The following is a 22,356-nucleotide window of genomic DNA, read 5'->3' on the forward strand; positions in this document are numbered from 1 at the left end:
ATTTAGCAAGTGAAGGCTCTTGCTGCTACAAACTCTCTCCCGAAAGTTGTCCTCTGAACTCATATATATGCAGTTCTATTTAGATGCCTCTTTTATTTTACCCCAAAAATAAAAGGATAAATGAATTTTTTAAAATAGCCTTTTGTATACTAACATCTATGTTGAGTTTATTCATAGTTCCCCCAAACTAAAAACAACTCAAATATTTCTCAAATCAGGAATGAGTATACAAATTAGTACAGTATTAATGTAGTAAAGAACATGTAATAAAGTTCAACAGTGGTTGCTAATGTCTGCTACAGTGTGGACAGCACTCAGATGAATCATGGTGGATGAAAGACATTAGTGACATCCTCCTTGCACATAACATTCTAAGACATACAAAAGTAGGACTGGAAGACAGGTTTAGTTGCTTAGCAAAAGGACATTGTCAGGTGGTAGTGCTGTTAGGTATTAAAGTGGTATGCACTTGTCAGAAAGAACCAAATTAGAATCTGGGGTTGAAATCATTAATACAATAGTTACTTAACTTGCACAAGGCCCTAGGTTTCTTCCCCAGCATTGCCAAAGGGGTTGGGCAGGGGTAAGATTCTTCATAGTAAAAAACTATTACAGCTCCAAGAGATTCCACACCTTCTTATGTCCTTCAAGGATATCACCAGCACATGGATGCATATACAAACATGTAAATCTGCATATATACATGTAAATAAAAATATTTTTAAAAGAAATAGTAAATTTTAAAATGTAAAGTGGCTAGAAATGTTGACCTAAGAAAAAAAATGAGAAATTATTTACAGAACTAGAGAGTTGATTCTGTGGTTAAGAGCATTTGCTAATCTTCCAGAGGACCAGCGGTTGGTTCCCAGCACCTATATCAGTCAACTCCAAACTGTCTGTATGTAACTCTAACTCCAGAGGATCCACTGCCCTTTTGTGGCTCCCCCCCTTGCATGCACAAACACACGCATGTACACATAAGTCTTAAAAGTTATTTTAAGAAATTACTCATGAAAACAAATTTTAAAAGTGTAGGCCATATTTAAATTTATTTTAGATAAAGTACAAGAAGCAAAGGGTAGGAAATATTTAACTAAATGGTAAAAGAGGCAATGTATTAAGTAGAACTATAGATGAAAATTTTCCTTTACTAAACTTAATGATGGTTTTAATGGCTCTCTCCTCCCCTTCCTTCTTATATTTACCAGGGCGCAGAACTCTAGCTGTAATCACTAAACTTGATCTCATGGATGCGGGTACTGACGCCATGGATGTATTGATGGGAAGGGTTATTCCAGTCAAGCTTGGAATCATTGGAGTAGTTAACAGGTTAGCACTTTAAATGGAATAAAGGGACTACAGACTTGGTTCTGTGGTTAAGAACACTTGTGACTCTTCCAGAGGACCAGAGTTTGATTCCCAGCACACCCACATTGAGCGACTCAGAACCACTTAAAGCCACAGCTCCAAGGATCCATCACCCTCTCTGTCCTCCAAAGATACCACCAGCATGCATGTGCTCATCTAAACATGCAGATGCACACATACACACATAAATAAAGAGAAAATCTTTTTTTTGAAAAGAATAGGATAAGAATCATAGCATTCTCATTTTAAAGTAAATCTGTGTTTTTGAAAATCAGTCCAAAATATGATAGTATCCTGTTTTTTCTTCCTGTTCTAGTACTTATATTGCTGCAGAGATCAATGCACTATAAGAGATGAGGTTCATAATATCTCTCTTGAGTATTTTTGTGGGTTTTGGTGATGCTGGCGGTGGTTTGGGTTTTTTAAGTATTAACCTGTATGTAGAGGTTGGAGGAAAGTTAGCAGGACCCAGTTGTCTCTTTCTCCCGTATGGGTTTTGGGGTTTAAACTTGGGTATCAGGCTCGGCAGCAAGTGCTTTTACACAGAGTCACTTCCAAGGCCCTTTAAAAAAATTCTTCTTCCTCTCTGAGTTTTCTAATGAAAAATGAAGCAGTGATGGTTTCTCTTAGATCAGAGATTCTCTGTGGTAAGAGAACTGTTGTTAAGAGACCGAGTTCTCAGTCTAGTTTCTACATGGTCTGGATGTAATAGACTGTAAATCACTTATAACACCTTTGGCCTTTTTTGGTCATTAAAAATTAAAACATTTTATTAAGTGATATATAAGATGCATCCCAATTGTCTCTGTATGTTCCTCTGTACATTCCTTTCCACATTTAAAGAAAATATATCTATCTTCTTTTCAGGTAAGCATGTGCTATATATAATACTACTGCATACTATATTTGTAGATAATTACACTTTTAAATTAACTTTAATTTTTGGTAGAAATTAGTCATCTGCCCATGGATAAAATAAAGCAGATTAAGACATACTTATTTGTATACCAATCTAAAACATAATAAAGGATACTGTTTTTGCCTATGGTTAATAGTAACAATGAGGCTGATGCTATTCATCTTTTTAGTTGAATCACAGTTCAAATCTTGGCTGTGTAAAGGGCCTTCCTTGGGTGAGTTCACTGAGACACCAGTGCCTGGTGTGAAGTGTAGCGATGCTGCCCACTGTGCAGCATGGCTGGAAGACTGAGGAGACAGCGTCTGATGTAGCGGCTCATGCAGAGCGGACTCATTGAACAAGCTTGTTATTTTTCAACCTTAGGAGCCAACTCGATATTAACAATAAGAAGAGTGTCGCTGATTCAATCCGTGATGAGTATGCTTTTCTTCAGAAGAAGTACCCATCTCTGGCCAACAGAAATGGAACAAAGTATCTTGCTAGGACCCTGAATAGGTAACATTTTCACTTTTTGAAGATGAAATGCTTTTGTTTTGCCAACAGTTGTTCTAGAGTGTTTCTGTTCCGTTTCTATCTTTTCATACTGTTCTTCCAGCTTCACTCCTGGGTTGTCTGTTTTTATTGGGATGTTTGATATTAAGTCATGTAGTCTGTAGTGAGTATTCAGATAATTTTCTTAATTGAGAAATGGGGCTTTTTTTCCAATTCAAACTCATCTCCCACATTATTATTATTATATGGTTTTAATACTCAAAGAAAATTTGTTCAAATAAAACATTTTCAATGGTGTTTACAATCAAGCAGCAATAGCAGAAATCTTTGGGAAGCCCATCAAAGGGAGTTTACATTTTGTTGAATCCCGGATCCTCTGGAATGGAGATTTCTAGTTCATTTAAAGGTGATCTATGTTCCAGATATTTCTCCTTAAGAACCTCCAAAATGCAAATAGCACCAGCAAAATCATTTAACTGTCCACATGCCCACAAAGCACCAGTGATTCAGGGCTTGGATCAGACCCTGGCGGAAGCTGTTGACCTCTGTGCAGTTCGTAGCTGTCTGTTTCTGGCCTGTGGAAGTGTCATCTAATGAAATCAAAATATGCATCTATTTTATATGAGCCGTAAGCACAGCAGCAAGCTCACTGGACAGGATAAATGGCCAGTGTCAAATGTAGGAAGTTTTGGGGACTGATGTCAGTAGGGCAGTTGCCACCACAGTATCTTGCCTAAGCAGTTAGGATAAATTTAACAGGATTTTGAACTTTACTGAGATATTAGATGACTTCCAAACACTTTAGATTTCATTGAATTTAATGATTTTTTTCAGATATCACATGGTGTGCTTCACCTATCACATTTATTCATAATAGAAATAACATGAGTTCTATATCTACTGTTCTGAATAGCTACTAATGTTGTAGGAACTGAAAAGCCTTCCTTTTATATAAGGACTAGAGTGAAAACCATTATCCCTTATCCTGTAAATTGAAGGGAAATGAAATTGGGTATTAATAAGATGGATTTATTTATACTATACTAAATACCTGTGGTAAAAGATAAGTTATTAAACTTATACATTTAGGTAGAATTGAACTGAGCAGCTTATTTAGATCACTGTGGCATAAAAACAGTGTGCTTTGTTTGTTTTATTTGTGGTTTTCTAGCAACCATCAGGTTTGGTGGGCTAAAGGTCTGTGTCAAAAGAATTAACCAAAACAACTTTTGTGTAAGTTTTTTTAGACTAAGGTCCTCTAATTTAAGATTGCTGTATCTCTTGTTCTTGTGCTATGGTAGAGGAGCTAAAAATTTGTTTTCATATTCTTATGAACTCATATGAACAGAGTACTTCTGAGTTTTCCCCATATATCGTACAATGTAATTCCTTAGTAGATTGTAACTAGATGTCCTCTGACTCACTTCTGACACTATTTACATAGAGGCATCATCACATCCTATAGGTTAAGGCTTCGGTTTTTATAGTGTTTTCCTTCTACTTCAGATGTCAAGTGACCGCCAAGCTTATGGACATGCTTAATAGCTGTGACCCTGGAGTAGGGGACAGGCTTCAGGGGTATTTATTTATGTTTGCTCATGTATAATAAATGATTATTATAAAGGACACAGGTAAGCCAATTAGAAGAGGTAGATAAGGTAAAGTGTATGGAAGGAATTTGAAAAGTGAGGCAAGGCTTTATACCTCTCTGGGCATTCCGTGCTGCACAATCTTTTTAGTTTTATGAACTCTCTGCTTGAGTTATGGCAGCTCCTCATACAGATACCATCAATTACTTTACTAGCCATTGCTGATCAACTCATTTGGCATTGAACATCCCAATCCTTCGCTCTTTTTAGTTTTTCTGGTAGCCAGCTACCAATCCTTGGACTCTTCTAAGATCTCAGTACCAGAAGATTTTCCCTTTTTTAGACATTTTTAATTGACTTGTTTAAAGTATCAGGACCTAATTTTATGTTAAAACTCTGCTTTTCTAATCTTTCAGGTTACTTATGCATCATATCAGAGATTGTTTACCAGAGCTGAAAACAAGAATAAATGTCTTAGCTGCTCAGTATCAGTCTCTTCTAAATAGCTACGGTGAACCCGTGGATGATAAAAGTGCTACTTTACTCCAGCTTATCACCAAATTTGCCACAGAGTATTGTAACACTATTGAAGGAACCGCAAAGTACATCGAAACTTCCGAGCTGTAAGTAAGATGTGTGTGCAAAGACTTGTTGCTTGGATTGTAAGGATTATAAGGATCTTTGAAGTGACTTAGATCATGTGTGATTTATTATCCCTAAAACAGGAATATAAATGTGAAGAAATGACAGGAGGAGGAGTACTGTATCATTTGTTTATAAATTGTGTAAAAACATGGTAAAGTTACAGGTTTTTTAAAAAGCAACTTTTTTTTTTTAAGGATATCCCCACTGTTTCTTAGGCTGTCCTCAAACTCATGATCCTCCTGTCTCAGCTTCCTACATAGCTAGACTTGTAAGGCCATGCCATAGTGTCAGGTTTTAAGTGGGCCTTTTTTTTTCTTCTCTAGTTTTTAAAGTAAAATTCATTCCCCCTTTTCCCCTTCCCTGCCCCCTCCTCTCTTTCTGGCACAGCAGACTCTGGAGGTCAACTATCAGAAGTTGACTCACTCCTGCCACCTTGTGAGCTTGGGTTGTCAGGCCTATTCAAACCTAGGGAAGGGCAATCGAACATCTAATCACCCCAGATGTCTATCAGTGACTGATATCATCAGAGTCCAGCTTGATGAGACTAATGAGTGTACTGAACTTGTTTACAGAGCACATGTAAAGTTAGCTACAGGAGTGTGGGTAACCTCATAATAGCTATCTTGATGTCGTGTCCCACCACATGCTACATGGCAGCCTCAGATATTCTGCATTACATGCTCCACCTTCAACCACCATTTCACTTTCTTTACTAGTCTCTCATCTCCCAAGATAACTTGCAACTGGGGGAAGGAATAGTTTCTGGAATCCCTGGTGAGAATCTCCCAATTTCTCTACAGCATGTTTCTCAACCTATGAGTCATCCCTTTGGGGGTTGACTGATTTTCATAGGAGTCACCTAAGACCATCAGAAAACACACATTTTTATTTTGATTCATAAGAATAACAAAATTACATTTATAAAGTAGCAACAAAAATAACTATAGTTGTGGGTGAATATAACATGAAGAACTGTATTAAAGGGTCACAGCATTAAGAAGGTTGAGAGTCCCTGCTCTATACAGAATGTCAGTAGCTCCAGTAACATTGCCATAGACCTAGCTACTACTGGTTTTGTTCTGCTCTAGTTTCCAAGTCTATTGGGGCAAAGTCCAAGATAGCTTCTTGTTACTAAGTAATACTTTCTAAGCTATCTCACCAGCTTTTAACCTTTAAAATTGTATTAGTGATTTTTCTATTGCTGTGATAGAACACCCAGACCAAGGCAACTTGCAACTTACATTAGGAAGTTGTTTTGTTTGACCTGATGGCTCCCAAGGGACTAGGAGTCCATCACCATCACAGTGGGAAGATATAGCAGCAAGCAGGCATGGTGCTAGAGCAGCAAGCCAGGAGGGAGTAAACTACAGTAGAGTGTAGCTTTGAAACCTCACAGCCTGCCCCCAGCGACAGCCTTCCTCAGCAAGGCCAAACTAAACCTACCCAAATGGTGCCATCAACTGGAGAGAAGGATTCAAATGTCTGAACCGTCATATCCAAACAGCAAAAGAAGAGTACTCTACTTTTGAAGAAGAGTGCTCTGTGACCGAGCTGCATACCCAGCCTGGTTATCTCCTTAATGCACATTAAAAAGTTTTGAGCTAATGAGGATACTGTAATAAATTATCTAGGGCAGGCTGCTGCATGGGGAACAAGGAGAGCTCATGTCCACATGGCAGGGGGGTCCATTCTCACAGATTCTAGAGGAAGGAGGGTGGCAAGATTGAAGTTTTCTTCTTTTTTCCTAAAGTTGGCCATTGTTAGGTATAGCCAGTGAAAGCTCAGTTTGAAGAACAGCCTTGTGATTGACAGGCATCTCTCTTGGTCAGCCATAGCTGGGATTTGGTAAGGCAAGTATGTTGGTTAGTTTTATATCTACCTGACACAAGGTAGAGTCATTTGGGAAGAAGAACTCTTCATTTGAGAAGATGCACCCATTGGGGGGGTGGGGGAATCCAGGAAAGGAGAAATCATTTGAAATGTAAATAAAGAATATATTGAATTAAAAAGAGAGAGAGAGAGAGAGAGAGAGAGAGAGAGAGAGAGAGAGAGAGAGAGAGAGAGAGAAGATGGTTGGCTATAAGTTTGTCAGGCATTTTCTTGATTCATTGATTGATTGATTGATTGATTGATGTGGGAATGCCTAGCCCGTTTTGGATGGTGGTCCTGAGTTCTGTAAAAGCCAGGCTAAGCAAACCAATAAAGCACACTCCTCCATAACCTCTTTCCCCCAGATTCCTATCTTGAGTCCCTACCCTGATTCCCTTTATAAAGGACTAGAAGCTGTAAGGGAAAATAACCCTTTCCTCCCCCAAATGCTTCTGGTCATGGTGTTTATCACAGCAATAGAGACATAAGACAGAGGGGAATGTACGACTCTTTCTAGTCATTTTAGTTCTAGAAATCAAGTTAGTGTCTACATTTATCATTGTTGAACCAGTATGGAAGAGCTTTACATGCTGGTCTGATCATGACGGGCACACAGAGTATAATTGGTAGTGAAAATGCAGATAAGTAGAAACCAAACATAAAAACAAGATTACCATTAATTTTACCAACCAGAGATTATTCCTGTTTCCCTTTAACTTACTCATACACATCTGCTGTAAGGCAGATAAATGTCTTTATTTATCAGGTGCTATACATACTATCTTGGCATCATTTCTTCAAATCAGTATGTCACAAACAACTTATTGCCAGCAGTATATAAAAACACATGACCCTAAACATACTATTTCCCCCACCCTCCCTTTTTCTCCCTCTCTCTTCTGTCCATATACTCAGTAAAAAAGAAAAAATACTTTAGATTTAAGGATAAAGACATACAAGAGGTTGCCAGCAAATATACAGAGAAGTCTCTCAAGTCTCTCTCCTATTGTATATGCATCGGAATGAAAACATTATAGGTGTAATGGATGCAGGGGTGAGCAGGGTAGGAGGGGCTTATGCTAATGTTGGGACTCTCTGAGGCCGAACTGACAGGACTGGCTGTCTCCAGGAATGCAATGTGTGGTTAATAAGTTAGTAAGTAATGCTGTGGAGGGGAAGTTGACGCTGCAGCAGAGCCCCGAGAACTTGAAACACTGACACAGTCGGCCGTCTAACAAGCTGCAGGCCTAAGAGTCTGAACCTGTGGGTGGCAGAGCTGGGCCTGTGGAACCCGCAGGAGCCCCTCACCAGCGCAGACGCTGGGCATGGAGCCCAGCTCACCTGGTTTGCCGCTCACCTTTCTAGGTGTTAGTTTTGCTTTGATCCCGTCCTGCTGATTTTTCTTCCTCCCTCTATAACTAGGCAAACTAAGAATGATATTTACATATATAAATATAAAACTTTTAAATAAAAAATTTATATTTCATGACATTTGAAAATTATATAAAATTTAAGTGTCAGGCTATATGTTTTATTGTAACACACCTATATTCAAGTCATTTTTTACAGATTGTTTTTGGGCTTACTGGCAGATTTTCCAATAAACACCGTAAAGGTACACAGTACAAAATCAACATTAAAAAAACCTTTAATATATATTAGCAATGTACTCAAATAAAGAAATTAGAAAAAATACCCTATTCAGATAATTCAAAAAATTAAATATTCATCAAAAAAGAACCTCGAGACACTTAAAAGGGGAAATCTTGCTCCTAGATTGACAAAATTAATGTTTTGAAAATGGCCATGAAACCAAAATAAATTTACAGGTTTAATGGAATATCTATCAAAATTTGATGTCATATCTGATGAATTTGTAAATACAAGAATTTTTATGGACCCACAAAAGGTTACATGCCAAATTATACTATAGAACTATAGTGATAAATTATACCGTAGAGCTATAGTAATAAAGACAATCTGGTACAGATATACCAATAGATAGAAGAGAGGACCCAGAATTAAAATGAGAACACTGTACCTGGTTAATTTTGACAGTGGGAAAAAACGTTTACTTGGAAAAAGCCTGTTCAACAAGTAGTGCTGGCAAAGCTGTCCATAAGTAGAATGAATTCAGATTCTTTCACATTATACAAAACAGTAAATTCAAAATGGATCAGAGACCACTGAAACTTATAGAGGAAAACATAGAGTCCCCATCAAGACATTGGGGTCAGTAAGAACTTTCTGAATAGAACACCAAAATATAGGACCTGGCCCCAGTTACCAACATATGGGGACCACAGGAGAATAAAAGCTTCTGTACAGCAAAAGAAACGATTAGCAGAGCAAGCAGCCCATAGAATAGGGAAAGCAAAGCAAAACAAACTCAAAAATGTTACTAGCTATACTTCAGAAAGATGGTAATACCAGAATGTATAGTGAATTGCAACAGATAAATACCGAGGAGATAGATTTGTAATCAGCAAGTGGGCAAATAAATGGGATAGTTTTAACAAAACTACACAGATGACCAATAATTATTTTAAAAAGTGTTCATAATTCTGAGATACTACCTCACCCCAGTTTGAGTGGTTTTCATCAACAAATTTGACAGAATGTTAGAAAGAGAGGATTCCTTATTCACTGTTCATGGGAGGTGCAAATTAATACATCCATCGTGAAAATGAACTTGTATATTTTTCAAAAAATTAAAAATAGTCCTGCCATATGTCCGGCTTCTTCACTCCGCAGCATATACCCGGGAGCTTCACAACGTACCGGAAAGACAACTGTACTCCATGTATAGTGTTGTTTTATTCACTAAAGAGTTGGAATCAACCTACTTACCTATCAACAGATAAATGTATAATTTATAAACATACATATATGGAATAAGTACTACTCAGCTCTAAAGGGAAAAAAAATCACAAAATTTGAAAGAAATTTAACAGATTAACAACATACTTCAAGTGTATATATTACGAGAAACACAGCCAGGCGGTGGTGGCGCACGCCTGTAATCCCAGCAGTCTGTGAGGCAGAGGCAGACGAATTTCTGAGTTCCAGGACAGCCTGGTCTACAGAGTGAGTTCCAGGACAGCCAGAGCTACACAGAGAAACCCTGTCTTGAAGAGAGAGAGAGAGAGAGAGAGAGAGAGAGAGAGAGAGAGAGAGAGAGAGAGAGAGAGAAAGAGAGAAAGACTTATTATTCATTGTTGGTGGGGATGTAAATTAATACAGCTGTTGAGTTTTTGATAAGACTTTGTCAGAAAATGAAACAGCCTTAAATCTTAAAGAAAGATATAACTCGCAGCTTGTTTTCTTTATAGTAATGCATATTCGTATACTTCATTGCTTTTCAGATGCGGTGGTGCTAGGATTTGTTATATTTTCCATGAGACTTTTGGGCGAACCTTAGAATCTGTTGATCCACTAGGTGGCCTTAACACTATTGATATCTTGACTGCCATTAGAAATGCTACTGTGAGTATACCTAACAGCAGAAGGATAAAGCTGCACTTGCTTAAGCGTAGTTTAAGTTGATGTATAGTGTATTTTGTTCTTATACTTGAAATATTTTTTAGGAAAAAGAACAAAAATGGGATTCTCTTTTTTTAATCCTTTGGAAGATATGAAATTGTACATAGCTATAATAAGAAGAATCTAAGTTTTGTGTTTTCAGGGCCCCCGTCCTGCTTTATTTGTGCCTGAAGTTTCATTTGAGTTACTGGTCAAACGTCAGATTAAGCGTCTAGAAGAGCCCAGCCTCCGGTGTGTGGAACTGGTCCATGAGGAGATGCAGAGGATCATTCAGCACTGTAGCAATTACAGCACACAGGTACTGCGAGCGGACGGGGCTCACCACAGAGTCCTGTTTTCATAGACTGGGAGGAAATGAGCCCAAAGTAAAATCATTAGCGTCCTTACCTAAGACCAGTTTGAAATGCTGTTCTGAAATTAAGATCCAAATCTAATTCAGTACTTCAGTGATTATTTCATTTCCAGTTAGACAGACTAACATTTTTACTTCTTTATTCCGTACAGGAATTGTTAAGGTTCCCTAAACTTCATGATGCCATAGTTGAAGTAGTGACTTGTCTTCTTCGTAAAAGGTTGCCCGTGACAAATGAAATGGTAAGCTATTGTCTTGTTTGAATTGCCGTTAGTTTTCATGAGGACAGAATTGAGTACTGCTTCTGTTCTGTGCTGCCATTGCTTTTTGTGGGAAATCCTTTCTTCTCTGGACTCAGTAAGCAGACCTTTACAGCCAGCTTTTATTCTGAAGCACATCAGGGTAATTTGGCCTCTTCCCACATTTAGCTTGTTCTAGATCCTAATGATAGTAGTTAGTTACTCTCATAGTGAGATGTAGCTGTCTACTCCCATCCCCATAAAAATGCTGAAATTGAAATTACACTTACGCCCCCAAGTGGGTAACATTTTTTTTGTTTTCCTTCTGGCCTCTGTAAATGCATTTGAGTCTCACTTGAAGTTCAGTAATAGTATCCTTGGGAGTCTTGGTGAGTGGCTGCTGCGTGGTCACTTTGAAGCAGGGATTACTGTATCTTACCCCCTACCCACCAGCATCATAGAATCATTGAACTTCATGTCACCAGCTCTGCACCGTTAAATGGTATTCTGAAACTTGAGACAGCATAGGGCAGTCATGGGAGCCTTGACCTCCATATTTTTATGTATACCTTGTTATTTAGCTTGGCCAACAAACAGGTACCGGGCTAACAAGTAGCTTACATCGTGTTCATTTGGCACTTGATAAGTAATACTTTGATAACTTTTCTTTTGTTCAGAGTTGGCAGTAGGAAAGTCAGTTTTGGAGAAAAGCTGTGACCAGAAACATTTAGAGACTAGAAGATAAAAGCACATTAAGGGTGGCCATGGTCCTGAACAGTCCCTTACCCTCCCCAGTGTGTCTGTAAGCAGCCCTAATGAAACTCAGGGGTCAGGTCACTGAGGACACAGGTGGGAAGAGAACTGGGTCAGTGGGGGATGGGGGGCACAACAAGAAGAGCAATGGTGAGTATGATTAAAACATGTATAAAAACATCACAAAGTGAAACCACTTATGGATAACGAATATGCGTTAATTTTTAAAAGATAGAGATGTAAGTTCATTCTCTGTAAGCCTTAGAAATTGTGTAGGATGGGCTGGAGAGATGGCTCAGGGATTAAGAACACCGACTGCTCTTCCAGAGGTCCTGAGTTCAAGTCCCAGCAACCACATGGTTCTGGTAATGGGTTGTAATGCCCTCTCCTGGTGTGTCTGAAAACTGTGACAGCGTACTCACATATATCCAAAAAAAAAAAAAAAAAGAAGAAAGAAAGAAAGAAAATGTGTAGGAGACTGAAAAGTCTTCATGTGTCCTTTTGGATGCTCTCATTAGACTTTTATCCCCATTCGTTTTATCTGTCTGTTTCATGGTTAAGGCTAAGTTACTCCTAACGACCTCAGGCTTAAATGTGTTTATTATTTGAATAAAATTAGCATTTTTACTTATGCCTACTTATGAACTATTTTCAAATTGAACATAAACTTTGACACTATAATGTATGAGCTGAAGTTTGAATAACAAAGTTGCTTATTTAAGACGTGGAACATAAAATTGGATCAGGCACATAAATTTTTCCAGTAGTAGGAAATTACTTTAAAGCTATTTTAATGTCATGTTTTCTTTCTTAGGAATGCAATTTTAAGTCTAGGTAAATAATTTAAATTAGAGTTAGTTATCATTGGACATAGAACACTATTTGGAGTATAGTCATCAAGTGTATGAAAATGTTTCTTGTATTTTTCAGTATTGTCTGTATAATGTTTTTCATATTTAGAATTCTCAAGGTTAGGTTAGACTGGCATATTTTTTATATTAGCATAATTTTGGTTTTTATAGGTACATAACTTAGTGGCAATTGAGCTAGCGTATATCAACACAAAACACCCCGACTTTGCTGATGCCTGTGGGCTAATGAACAACAATATAGAGGTGAGTAGGGCATCATTTTTCAGAGGGCTGGATCAGGAGCAGTTAAATCATACAAGGGATGGGACATATTACAGCTGGGTGTATGCCTGGGAAATATGCTAACTTCATTACATTGTTCTGTTCATTTTAGTTTTCAAAATCACTGGGGACAATTATTTTTACGTTCTATTTACTAATCAAAAAGGATTTATTTTAATGTTAAAGAATGTTCTTGCTCCTTTTCAGTAACTATTGTATTTCTTTGGGTTGAGGTGTATAAAACCAAGTGAATGCTTATAATTGAGGATATTTTGTTTTATTTTGTTTGGTTTGGTTTTGACTCTGCAGATGACGAAGGAAACATTTACTAACTTCATAATTTGGGAAAGTGTACGTTCTTCACAGTAAAGTGCCCCACCCCTTTCTTTAACACTCAGAAAGCAAATTAGGCAAGTGATGTTAAATATATCTCCATATAGGCTACACTAGAGAGACCGATAGCTCAGGGGCTGAGAACACTGGCTGTTCTTTCAGAGGACCTGGGTTCAATTCCTAGCATCCATGCGGCAGCTCACAACCATCTGTGACTCCAGGTCAGGGGGTCTGACACCTTCTGGCTTCCATAGGCACCCACATGCATGTGGTATGCAGACATACATGCAGGAAAATATTCATACACATGAAGTAAAATAAAAATATTTTGAAAAGTAGGCTCATACTTCCTTGGTTTAAGGTTGCTTGTAACATTGGGATCAACTTCAATGGAATATTTTGCTTGGAGCAGTTTTGTTTTAGCTAACAGGGTATGACAAGTGTGTTAGGGTTTTATAGAACCCTAACTACAGAACCTCTGTAGAACTTATAGAATGAATCTAGTATTAAAATCTGTATGCCCTATCATGTTAATTTTTTCTGTCTTTAACTTTTTACCTAAAAGCTTTATTTTATTTTTTTTTAATTCATATATTACTTCTCAACCGCAGTTTTTCCTCCCCTCCTCCCAGTTTCTTCCCCCAACTCCCCTCTCTTCCCTTTACCTTCGAGGGACATAAACCAAAAAATGGTATAACAAGCTACAGTAAGACTAGGCACATAGCATTTCATCAAGGCTGATGAGGCAACCCAGCAGGATGAGAAGGGTCCCATGAGTAGGCAAAACGAGGACACAGGAGGCTGATGGAGGTCCTCTGCATCTTCCTTAGGGCTGAGTGGCTCTGTGCTCTTGTGGGAGTGGGGGCTGTCTCTAGCATCTATCACTGGCTATCTATCACTTGATAACCCTGGAAAATGGAAATAGTTGGCAATTTTGCTTTAAAAGTAACTAAGAAATCATTTTTAAAATTTTGTTAACTTATAGATCTTTATAAGCTTGAGAGTGTTCATGAAGAGTTTTCATTTGAGGATCAGTTTTGATACATGCTGTTCCACCACCTCAGGTTTAGATTTTGCTAATGTCTGTAAGAGGCTTCATACTCTTATCTCTATTTGTCTATATCTACTTGCTATAGTGCTCAGTTCATGATGACTTTAATCTAACATGTCTATAGTTTTGTAGCCATTTGATAATATAACAGTGAGTCTGTTAAATAGGTTACAGAACAGTCTCTCAATTATCAATACCATCACCAGAAGACAATATTCTTTAAAAGGATAAACTTTTTTTCAAATGGACATTTAAGTTATGGGGATTTTGGGTTTTGTAGTCTGAGTGACATTTAAGGGTTTAGATTCTCTGTGAAGTGTATACTTCAGATTCTTCATAGAGGGCTGAAAGCCTGTGTTCCATGTTGCTGCAGGACCAGTTTAAGTCTGAGGTTCTTAACTTCACGAGGAAGAGATGTCTTTCTACCACCCTTCATTTGGGAGTCCCTGGAAAAGGGAGCCTTGTTACTGATGCTGTATTGTGTCCCTTAGCGGATGTGTTTGGCAGAAAACAAACAAACAGGGAGGCATTAGGTTTCAGATTTGTTTTAAAATATTATCAGTTATGGCATAAGTCCCAATAGTAATATGATAAATGCATAAGTTACTCTGTACTTTTCAACTAAGATGAACATCTCAATATTTTGATAATCAGAAAAGCTTGGTAACATTTTCTAGGAACAAAGAAGAAACAGGCTAGCAAGAGAACTACCTTCAGCTGTATCACGAGACAAGGTAAATAAATAAAAATGTTTTTATAGTATATTCCCACACCCAAGGGTCAGCCTCAGCTGGGTGTACATAGTTTTTAAAAGCTTTGAATAATTTTAAAAGGTGGCTTTTAAGTGTCAAGGTTTCTTTTTTAAGATTCTTTGGTCAGCAATGACTTTGTCATAAGGGCATTTGAAAGACAAAGGAAAGACAACTATATATGTCATAGATTTTAATTTTTGGCAGTAACTTTCAACAGTTGTTTTACCTCTTACCTTGGGTTCCTTGTCAGAAAAGATTTGAAGTGACTTTCCATCCACATTCCCCAACCCCCCAAAAAAGCAGTAGCAGTCGCTGTGGGATTTGGGTTTGGGGTTTTCTTACTTGTTCATCTGCAAAAAAGCTAACAGTGACAGTAGTGTAGGAGATAAAGCAGAGCACACGCAGCTCTATGGTTACTTCTGGGCTACATTATTTTACTATTTCATTATAGAGAGGAAATTTTGTCTATAAAATATTTCCAAATGCATTTTTGGCATCCTTGATTTTTTTTTCCCCCTACATTTTTACCTTCAGTCTTCTAAGGTTCCAAGTGCTTTGGCACCTGCCTCCCAGGAGCCCTCCCCTGCTGCTTCTGCTGAGGCTGATGGCAAGGTCTGTTCTGATTCCTAATCTAAGCCTGCATGCCTAGTTTGGAGACAATACACTGAATAAAACAGTACTGATATGGGATACTGTGTTAGACTGTTAGCCTAACCCAGGTTTGTAAATTGTATAAACAAGTGTAATCAAAGTGCTGTTGGCGTGCTTCCCTTTGCTTGCTATATAGAAGCTATGTGGAGAAAAATAATTCAAAAAGAGAGTTGTCTGTTTTAAATTTTCAAGCCATTGCTATTTAAATCTTGCTTGTTAAATTGCATGTTTTAACATATCTTTTAACAGTTAATTCAGGACAACAGAAGAGAAACTAAAAATGTGAGTCTCTTGCTTTAGATGGAAATGTTGGTGCCTTTGGTTGTTACTAAAACACTCAAATTCATCAAGAACCTGTTTGTACAGTGGCCTCCATTGTTTGTTGTCTGTGTTATGGTCTTCCTGTTCCTTTTATCTAAGGTGGCATTAGTCTGGCTTTAGCAGTGTCTTAACTACTAACAACTGCTGCTGTGATTTTCAAGATTAGCTTTCAGTGTGTCCTCTTTTCATAAAGGCTAAAGATAGAGCTGGGTCTATGGCATCTGGGAGGCAGAGGCAGGTGGACTTCTGAGTTTGAGGCCAGCCTGGTCTACAGAGTGAGTTCCAGGACAGCCAGGGCTACATAGAAAGGCCTGCCTCAAAAAAACAAAAACAGAGATTTCAGGAATGGAAATGGTGCTTTATAACATTACCTCTGTAAAGGTCTCACCTCTCCAGTGCTTTCTGTGTTTCCATCAGTGTCTGTATTAATTTTATTGTAGAGTTTCACACATGCTTTCAAAGCTTAAGCAAATTCAACACATGGAAATTGAGAGTTTAAGGCTTGTCAATTCTTGGTAACAGTTTTCACAGAAAACCATGTGTAGGATATGCAGACTTATTTCTTCCATTACTTACTCTCTATCCAGGTTTAAGTTTCTCACCTCTAATCTTTATAGGCATCTCCAGTCTGTCAGCTGTGGTCTCCAGACAGCCATACAAGTCACGGCTTACGCTTTACTTTATTCATGACTCACTTTCCTTATGACTTCATTTATCATAACTCATGTGTATTTAACAAACACTAAAAATGGGATCATAACGTCTATATACAGACATAGCTTACTTTATCTTTGACATTTTGTCAGATTTTTTTCAAATTTGAATGATTTCTCAAACTGTTGTTTTTCTTACAAGTACCCTAGCACTCTTCCATTACATTTGTATGATTCAGTCTTCTGTTACATTTATAAGATCTTAAAGAGGATCTCAAAAGTCTCTTAAACGTTGATGTGTTTTGTTTTTCCCACTGTAGGCAGTTTTTTTTCTCTTAGAAATCAAGACCCCATAAAATAAGATTGTAAGGGTAGCAGTGGATTCTCCCGCTGGATCTCATTCTCAGGAGTACAGGCTATAAGGGAGATTATGTTGTGCTTATGTTACATTTCACATTTTAGATAGCTTGGTAATGTGACAGGTCTATGGATGTAGTTTTTCGTTTATTAAAGAGGTCTACTTTTACTTTTTGATAATCAGAACTATAGACTAGTCAAAAAGATATAGAGCCATAAGTTCACAGCACCGTAAGATCATAGTTCAGTGGTGAGGTGTTTAGGATTACTTTGATGAGATAAAAGCAAGGGCAAGTTCTGTTTCTTGTGTGTGCGTTTAATTTACTGTTGGAGGAATGGTGAAAGATACAAAGTTTTGGAAAGTAATAATAAAAAGTAATTAAATAGGACCTGAATTGGCTATTGGCATACAGACAGCTTCAAACAGAATCCCTCGGGTTTCTAGTGACAAATGCCACCATATTACTGACTTCATTATCTGTTTGAATAAATTCCAGATGTTCTAGATTGCCATCAAAGAAAATGAACTTCATTTGTTGTTAAAGACACAGAGTATAGGTTTGGAACATGTGTTTTTAGGTCGCATCTGCAGGTGGTGGCATTGGAGATGGTGGTCAGGAACCAACAACAGGCAACTGGAGAGGAATGCTGAAAACTTCAAAAGCTGAAGAATTACTTGCTGAAGAAAAATCAAAACCAATTCCAATTATGCCAGCAAGTCCACAAAAAGGCCATGCTGTCAATTTGCTAGATGTGGTAAGCTGCTGCAATTGTGCTTCAATCTACAAGTGAGCCAAGTTAGTAGCAGACATTCTCCAAACAGAAGAAATTGAAATCACTAAAATGTGTAACTTTTAAATAATAAATGTTGCCATTTGAACATAGCATAGAAGTAATATTTTCCCTCTTTTAGCCAGTTCCAGTCGCACGAAAACTGTCTGCCCGAGAACAGCGAGATTGTGAGGTTATTGAAAGACTCATCAAATCATATTTTCTAATTGTCAGAAAGAATATTCAAGACAGGTTAGTATTATTAAATATGTAAATACTGTTCATGATGTTTTTAAAAAAAATCATACATTAAAATTTTTAGATTACCTTTTTTTCTAAATATTAATGTTAACTGATAACAAGACTGAGTCTGTTTACATGGGATAATTAGAATATTATGCATCAGCTGAAAAATATTAAAAATAAAAGGATGTAGGAATAGTGATACGTCTGCAATCACAGGTTGGAAAGATTGAGTCTCAAGCAGAATGATCACAAATATACATTCTGCCCATTTCAAAACAAAACCAAAAATCAGAAAAGGGTAGCAGTATGGATCCATGGAGTACTATAGAATGGTATAGTTTAGTATTCATGAAGTCCTGGACTTGGTTCCCACATTGCTCTGAAAAACATTCTTATGTTCTAGTAGTCTACAGGGTTAGATTTTATTTCCTTATTCAAAGTAAAACACACCCTTTGTCAGGTGTGTAATTTCCTATTTGCCTTGCCTCTGTGGTGCCGTGCCTATGAATTAGCCTAGCAGACATTTCATGTTAGTGGGAACACAATGTGACCTTTTGTCTGGCTTCCTTCACTTGTGAGTATCCCTCCCTTTTTAAGAAACATTTGAGAATTCTTTGTATTTTGATCGATTTCATGCTCCCTCCCGGAACTCTTCCTAGATCTCTGCCCCTTCTCACCCAAATTTGTGTTTGTTTTTTCCTTCTCCAAGGCCAATCTGTGTTGCTTGATACTCCTGGGTGTATGGCCTACTACTGGGCTTGGCTGAACTCTCAGTAGCCAAGACTTGGCCACTAGCTCCTCTGCTGGGGATGAGATTTTGTATCCCACAACCCTGTTGACTCGTGCTGAATTGTGGTCTGGTTTAGGCCTGTACCAGTCTTGTGCATGCTGTCACACTGCTGGGTTCATATCTGTGGCTGCACTACTGTGTCCAAAATTGTTTGTCATCCACCACCTCTTCTGCAGTGAATTGGTCTTTGATCCTTGGGAGGAGATATAGGTGCTCCGCTTAGGGCAGAGCATTATGCAGTGTCTTATTCTCAGCATCTCGACCACTGTGGATCTCTGTTAATCACCATCTGTAACCAACAATTTCCCAGGAGAGGGTTAAGAGATGTATAAATCTATGGGTATAACAACAGGTCATTAGAACTGGTTTAAGCTATGTCCATTAAGTATAATAGTAGTAAGTTCTCTTCTGGGGTCTCTTTGATCGGTCTAGCCATAGCTTCTTAGCCTGGTAATGGTGACTTATCAGTATGGTTTTGTTTGTTTGTTTGTTTGTTTGTGTTTTGGTTTTGGTTTTTTTGAGACAGGGTTTCTCTGTGTAGCCCTGGCTGTCCTGGAACTCACTCTGTAGACCAGGCTGGCCTCGAACTCAGAAATCTGCCTGCCTCTGTCTCCCGAGTGCTGGGATTAAAGGCGTGCACCACCTCTGCCCAGCTAGTATGTTTTAAAGCTTATTCATACTACAGCAGGGGTCCTTTTTACAATTGACTTCCTTTCTACAACTGACTACAAAACTGTGTTGTCTACCTTACTTTGTATATCTACTCAACACTATGAATACTTTATTATTTCAGTTTGGGCTATTAAGAATAATGTCATTACTGTGTTTATATATGGGATAAGTGAGAGGAATGAAGCTAAAATATCAAAGGTTGACTTTGCTTAATGCTTCACGAAATGAACACGTGAAGAGTACTTTACTAAGTACATTAAATATCCAGTGTTCTTATTTAACTTCATTACTTTATAAAGGCATACTCTAGCTAAAGTCTAAATCAGTGGTTCTTAACTTTCTTGTGAGCCATTAACAGTTCTTTATGTTGAGGTGACACGAACCATAAAATTATACTTATTAACTGTAATGTTGCTAGTTATGAGCAATAATATAAATATCTAATATACAGGATATCCAGTGAAAGGGTCATTGATTTCCAAAGCTGTCGCGACCCACAGGTTGAGAACCACTGATCTAAATTTTTGAAAATACAATTGTTACCAAAAGTTTATGATTTGACCTTGCTTTGCAGCGTCCCAAAGGCAGTAATGCATTTTTTGGTTAATCACGTGAAAGATACTCTTCAGAGTGAATTAGTAGGACAGCTGTATAAGTCATCCTTATTAGATGACCTTCTGACTGAGTCTGAGGACATGGCACAGCGAAGAAAAGAAGCAGCTGACATGCTCAAGGTAACTGTGAAATTGTCAGTTTTTCTCCCTGGGATATACACATACATGATAAAAGTCTCGCTCTGATCTAGTCTTCCTCACACACTGGTATTTGATTAGATTAAAATTTCAGAAGAGATACTGCTTTTTTTTAAGCATTGAAAAAAATGGAGACATTTCTTTACAAAATTCAGAGTAACATTCTAACTTGAGTTTTTATTTCTTTTAATGCAGGCATTACAAGGAGCCAGTCAAATTATTGCTGAAATCCGAGAGACTCATCTTTGGTGAACAGAACTGTTTGATATTCACACTCTGCTGACTTGAACCTGCTAGCTACTGCCTACCTGAGTAGAAGTTTATTTATGAACTTTTGTGTATTGCAGTGTATGAATTTGCTCATGTGAAGACTGGCTATAAGCTGAAAAGTATATTATTCATTACAAAACAAATCACATGTTTAATTCACATTTTTTAAGTTTCCTATGATGTATATCAAGTCTGTCAGTTTCAGTCAAACTTATAAGAACAATCGATATTCTAGTTGTATAAAGCAGTTTGCCTGTGCATATGATGACCCACGTAACCTTTTTTTAGTCTCAAAGCTGCAGCCATGGTCCTCAAAAAGGAAGCTCCAGGACATTTCGTGACTATAATGCATGCACTATGTATATAGACTGACCTGGCTTTAAAAGAAGCCTGGCAGGTCCCTCACATAATCCATGTATCCGCCTATCCTTCGTTTTTATAGTCTTAAAAAAACAAAACTATAACTTTTACAGTTTTAAGAAATATAAGATCTGAAAGACTCATCAAGATGTAGGAACAGACTGTGTAATTAATGGCTCCTGAGTCTACACTGCCCTGATATGTTAGAAATTAAAATATACTTTGATTCAAAATAAGCCTAAAAATTTGAATTGACTTCCTGCATTAAAAACAACTATTGGGAACTTTCTTAGTAACACTGGCTAGTCCTGTTAGTCCCTAAACGACCCAATGATAACCAAGTTTCTCTTACTTACAAATACAGCAATTGCAGTCCAGATACACCCTTAAAGTGGGGCCCTTACATTGGGCTCCAAGACGCAGTTAAGTGGGACCTAAAATTCTACTCTGTATCCACTGATAATAGCTACTTTAGTTCCATACCAACAGAATACATTAGACTAATGGTATGAAAACACTAGTAGACCTTTGATAAAGAAAAATACCTGGACATACACATACACCTAAAAGTTTATGGACTGTATTCGGGGGTTGAGGGTGATGTTTACAACCTATTTTATAAAAACTGCCTGTGCAATTCATCTTGTAAACTAAGCATTAAAAAGTTTTCTGACCTAGCTGGGCAGTGGTGGTGTACACCTTTAATCCCAGCACTTGGGAGACAGGCAGGTGGATCTCTGTTGAGTTCAAGACCAGCCTGGTTCCAAGACAACCAGAACTACACAGAGAAATCCTGTCTTGAAAAACCCAAAAAAGGAAAAAAAAAAAAAAAAAAAAAAACAAAACTGAAACCTAAGTAGAAATCTTTGATGTATCTAGCTGTCTCTGACCAAATGATACATTCATGTTATAAATACTAAAATTCTTTTCAGGTTATGGTCAGGCATCTTACTAGGAAGGAAAACAAGAACATGTTATCTTTAGTTTATGATGCCCACTGAGCAATCTCAAACACATAAAGGTGGTCTGTCTGATGCAGTGCCAGCTAGGCAGTGGGCACGCCCTGCCTAGGAGAGGGGACTGCCTCTGTAGCCTTTTTGAATTTGTAAGAAGAAATGCACCTTGACCCAACATTTCAAATAGATTTTAAGTGAAGATGTTAGCTTTAAAAATGTGCTATGATAATGCACTTGTTAGCACTACACACTTTGCACAAAGACAAAGAAACGTAGGGAAAGAGGAAGCTTCCTTTGTGTGCTTTTACACTGAGTTGTGTTCTGATACATGGAGATAATTTCTGGCATATTTATAAGACCACTGTATGTTCTATGTAAATAAAAATGCTGGTGTGAAATGGCATTAAAGTTTGCCAGTAAGTGAATTCTGACTTGCTTCAAAAAAAAAGGTTGAAATAGCTGCATCTTTGAAATATTTGAATCTACTTCATAATGTACTGCAGCAAAAGTTTTACGCCA

General features: G+C 37.7%; 1 protein-coding gene across 15 annotated transcripts in view; it reads left to right on the forward strand.

The window, feature by feature from the left end:
* The window catches only part of Dnm1l (dynamin 1 like), a 52,082-nt gene extending 30,356 nt beyond the window's left edge, over positions 1-21,726 (forward strand). For 6 of the 15 annotated variants that reach the window (XM_052158866.1, XM_052158870.1, XM_052158868.1 and 3 more), the window contains 14 exons: positions 1,209-1,329; positions 2,651-2,782; positions 4,785-4,991; positions 10,248-10,368; positions 10,568-10,723; positions 10,930-11,019; positions 12,792-12,884; positions 14,964-15,020; positions 15,573-15,650; positions 15,939-15,971; positions 17,600-17,776; positions 17,934-18,043; positions 20,074-20,233; positions 20,447-21,726. In XM_052158866.1, coding sequence (XP_052014826.1) covers positions 1,209-1,329; positions 2,651-2,782; positions 4,785-4,991; positions 10,248-10,368; positions 10,568-10,723; positions 10,930-11,019; positions 12,792-12,884; positions 14,964-15,020; positions 15,573-15,650; positions 15,939-15,971; positions 17,600-17,776; positions 17,934-18,043; positions 20,074-20,233; positions 20,447-20,503 — 1,592 coding nt within the window. In that variant the 3' untranslated portion in view covers positions 20,504-21,726. The remainder of the gene's footprint in view (positions 1-1,208; positions 1,330-2,650; positions 2,783-4,784; positions 4,992-10,247; positions 10,369-10,567; positions 10,724-10,929; positions 11,020-12,791; positions 12,885-14,963; positions 15,021-15,572; positions 15,651-15,938; positions 15,972-17,599; positions 17,777-17,933; positions 18,044-20,073; positions 20,234-20,446) is intronic. The other 9 variants (XM_052158869.1, XM_052158871.1, XM_052158874.1 and 6 more) reach the window with 3 other exon arrangements.
* The last annotated feature ends 630 nt before the right edge of the window (positions 21,727-22,356 follow it).

Source organism: Apodemus sylvaticus, chromosome 15, assembly GCF_947179515.1.
Source record: "Apodemus sylvaticus chromosome 15, mApoSyl1.1, whole genome shotgun sequence".
NCBI classification, from domain to species: domain Eukaryota; kingdom Metazoa; phylum Chordata; class Mammalia; order Rodentia; family Muridae; genus Apodemus; species Apodemus sylvaticus.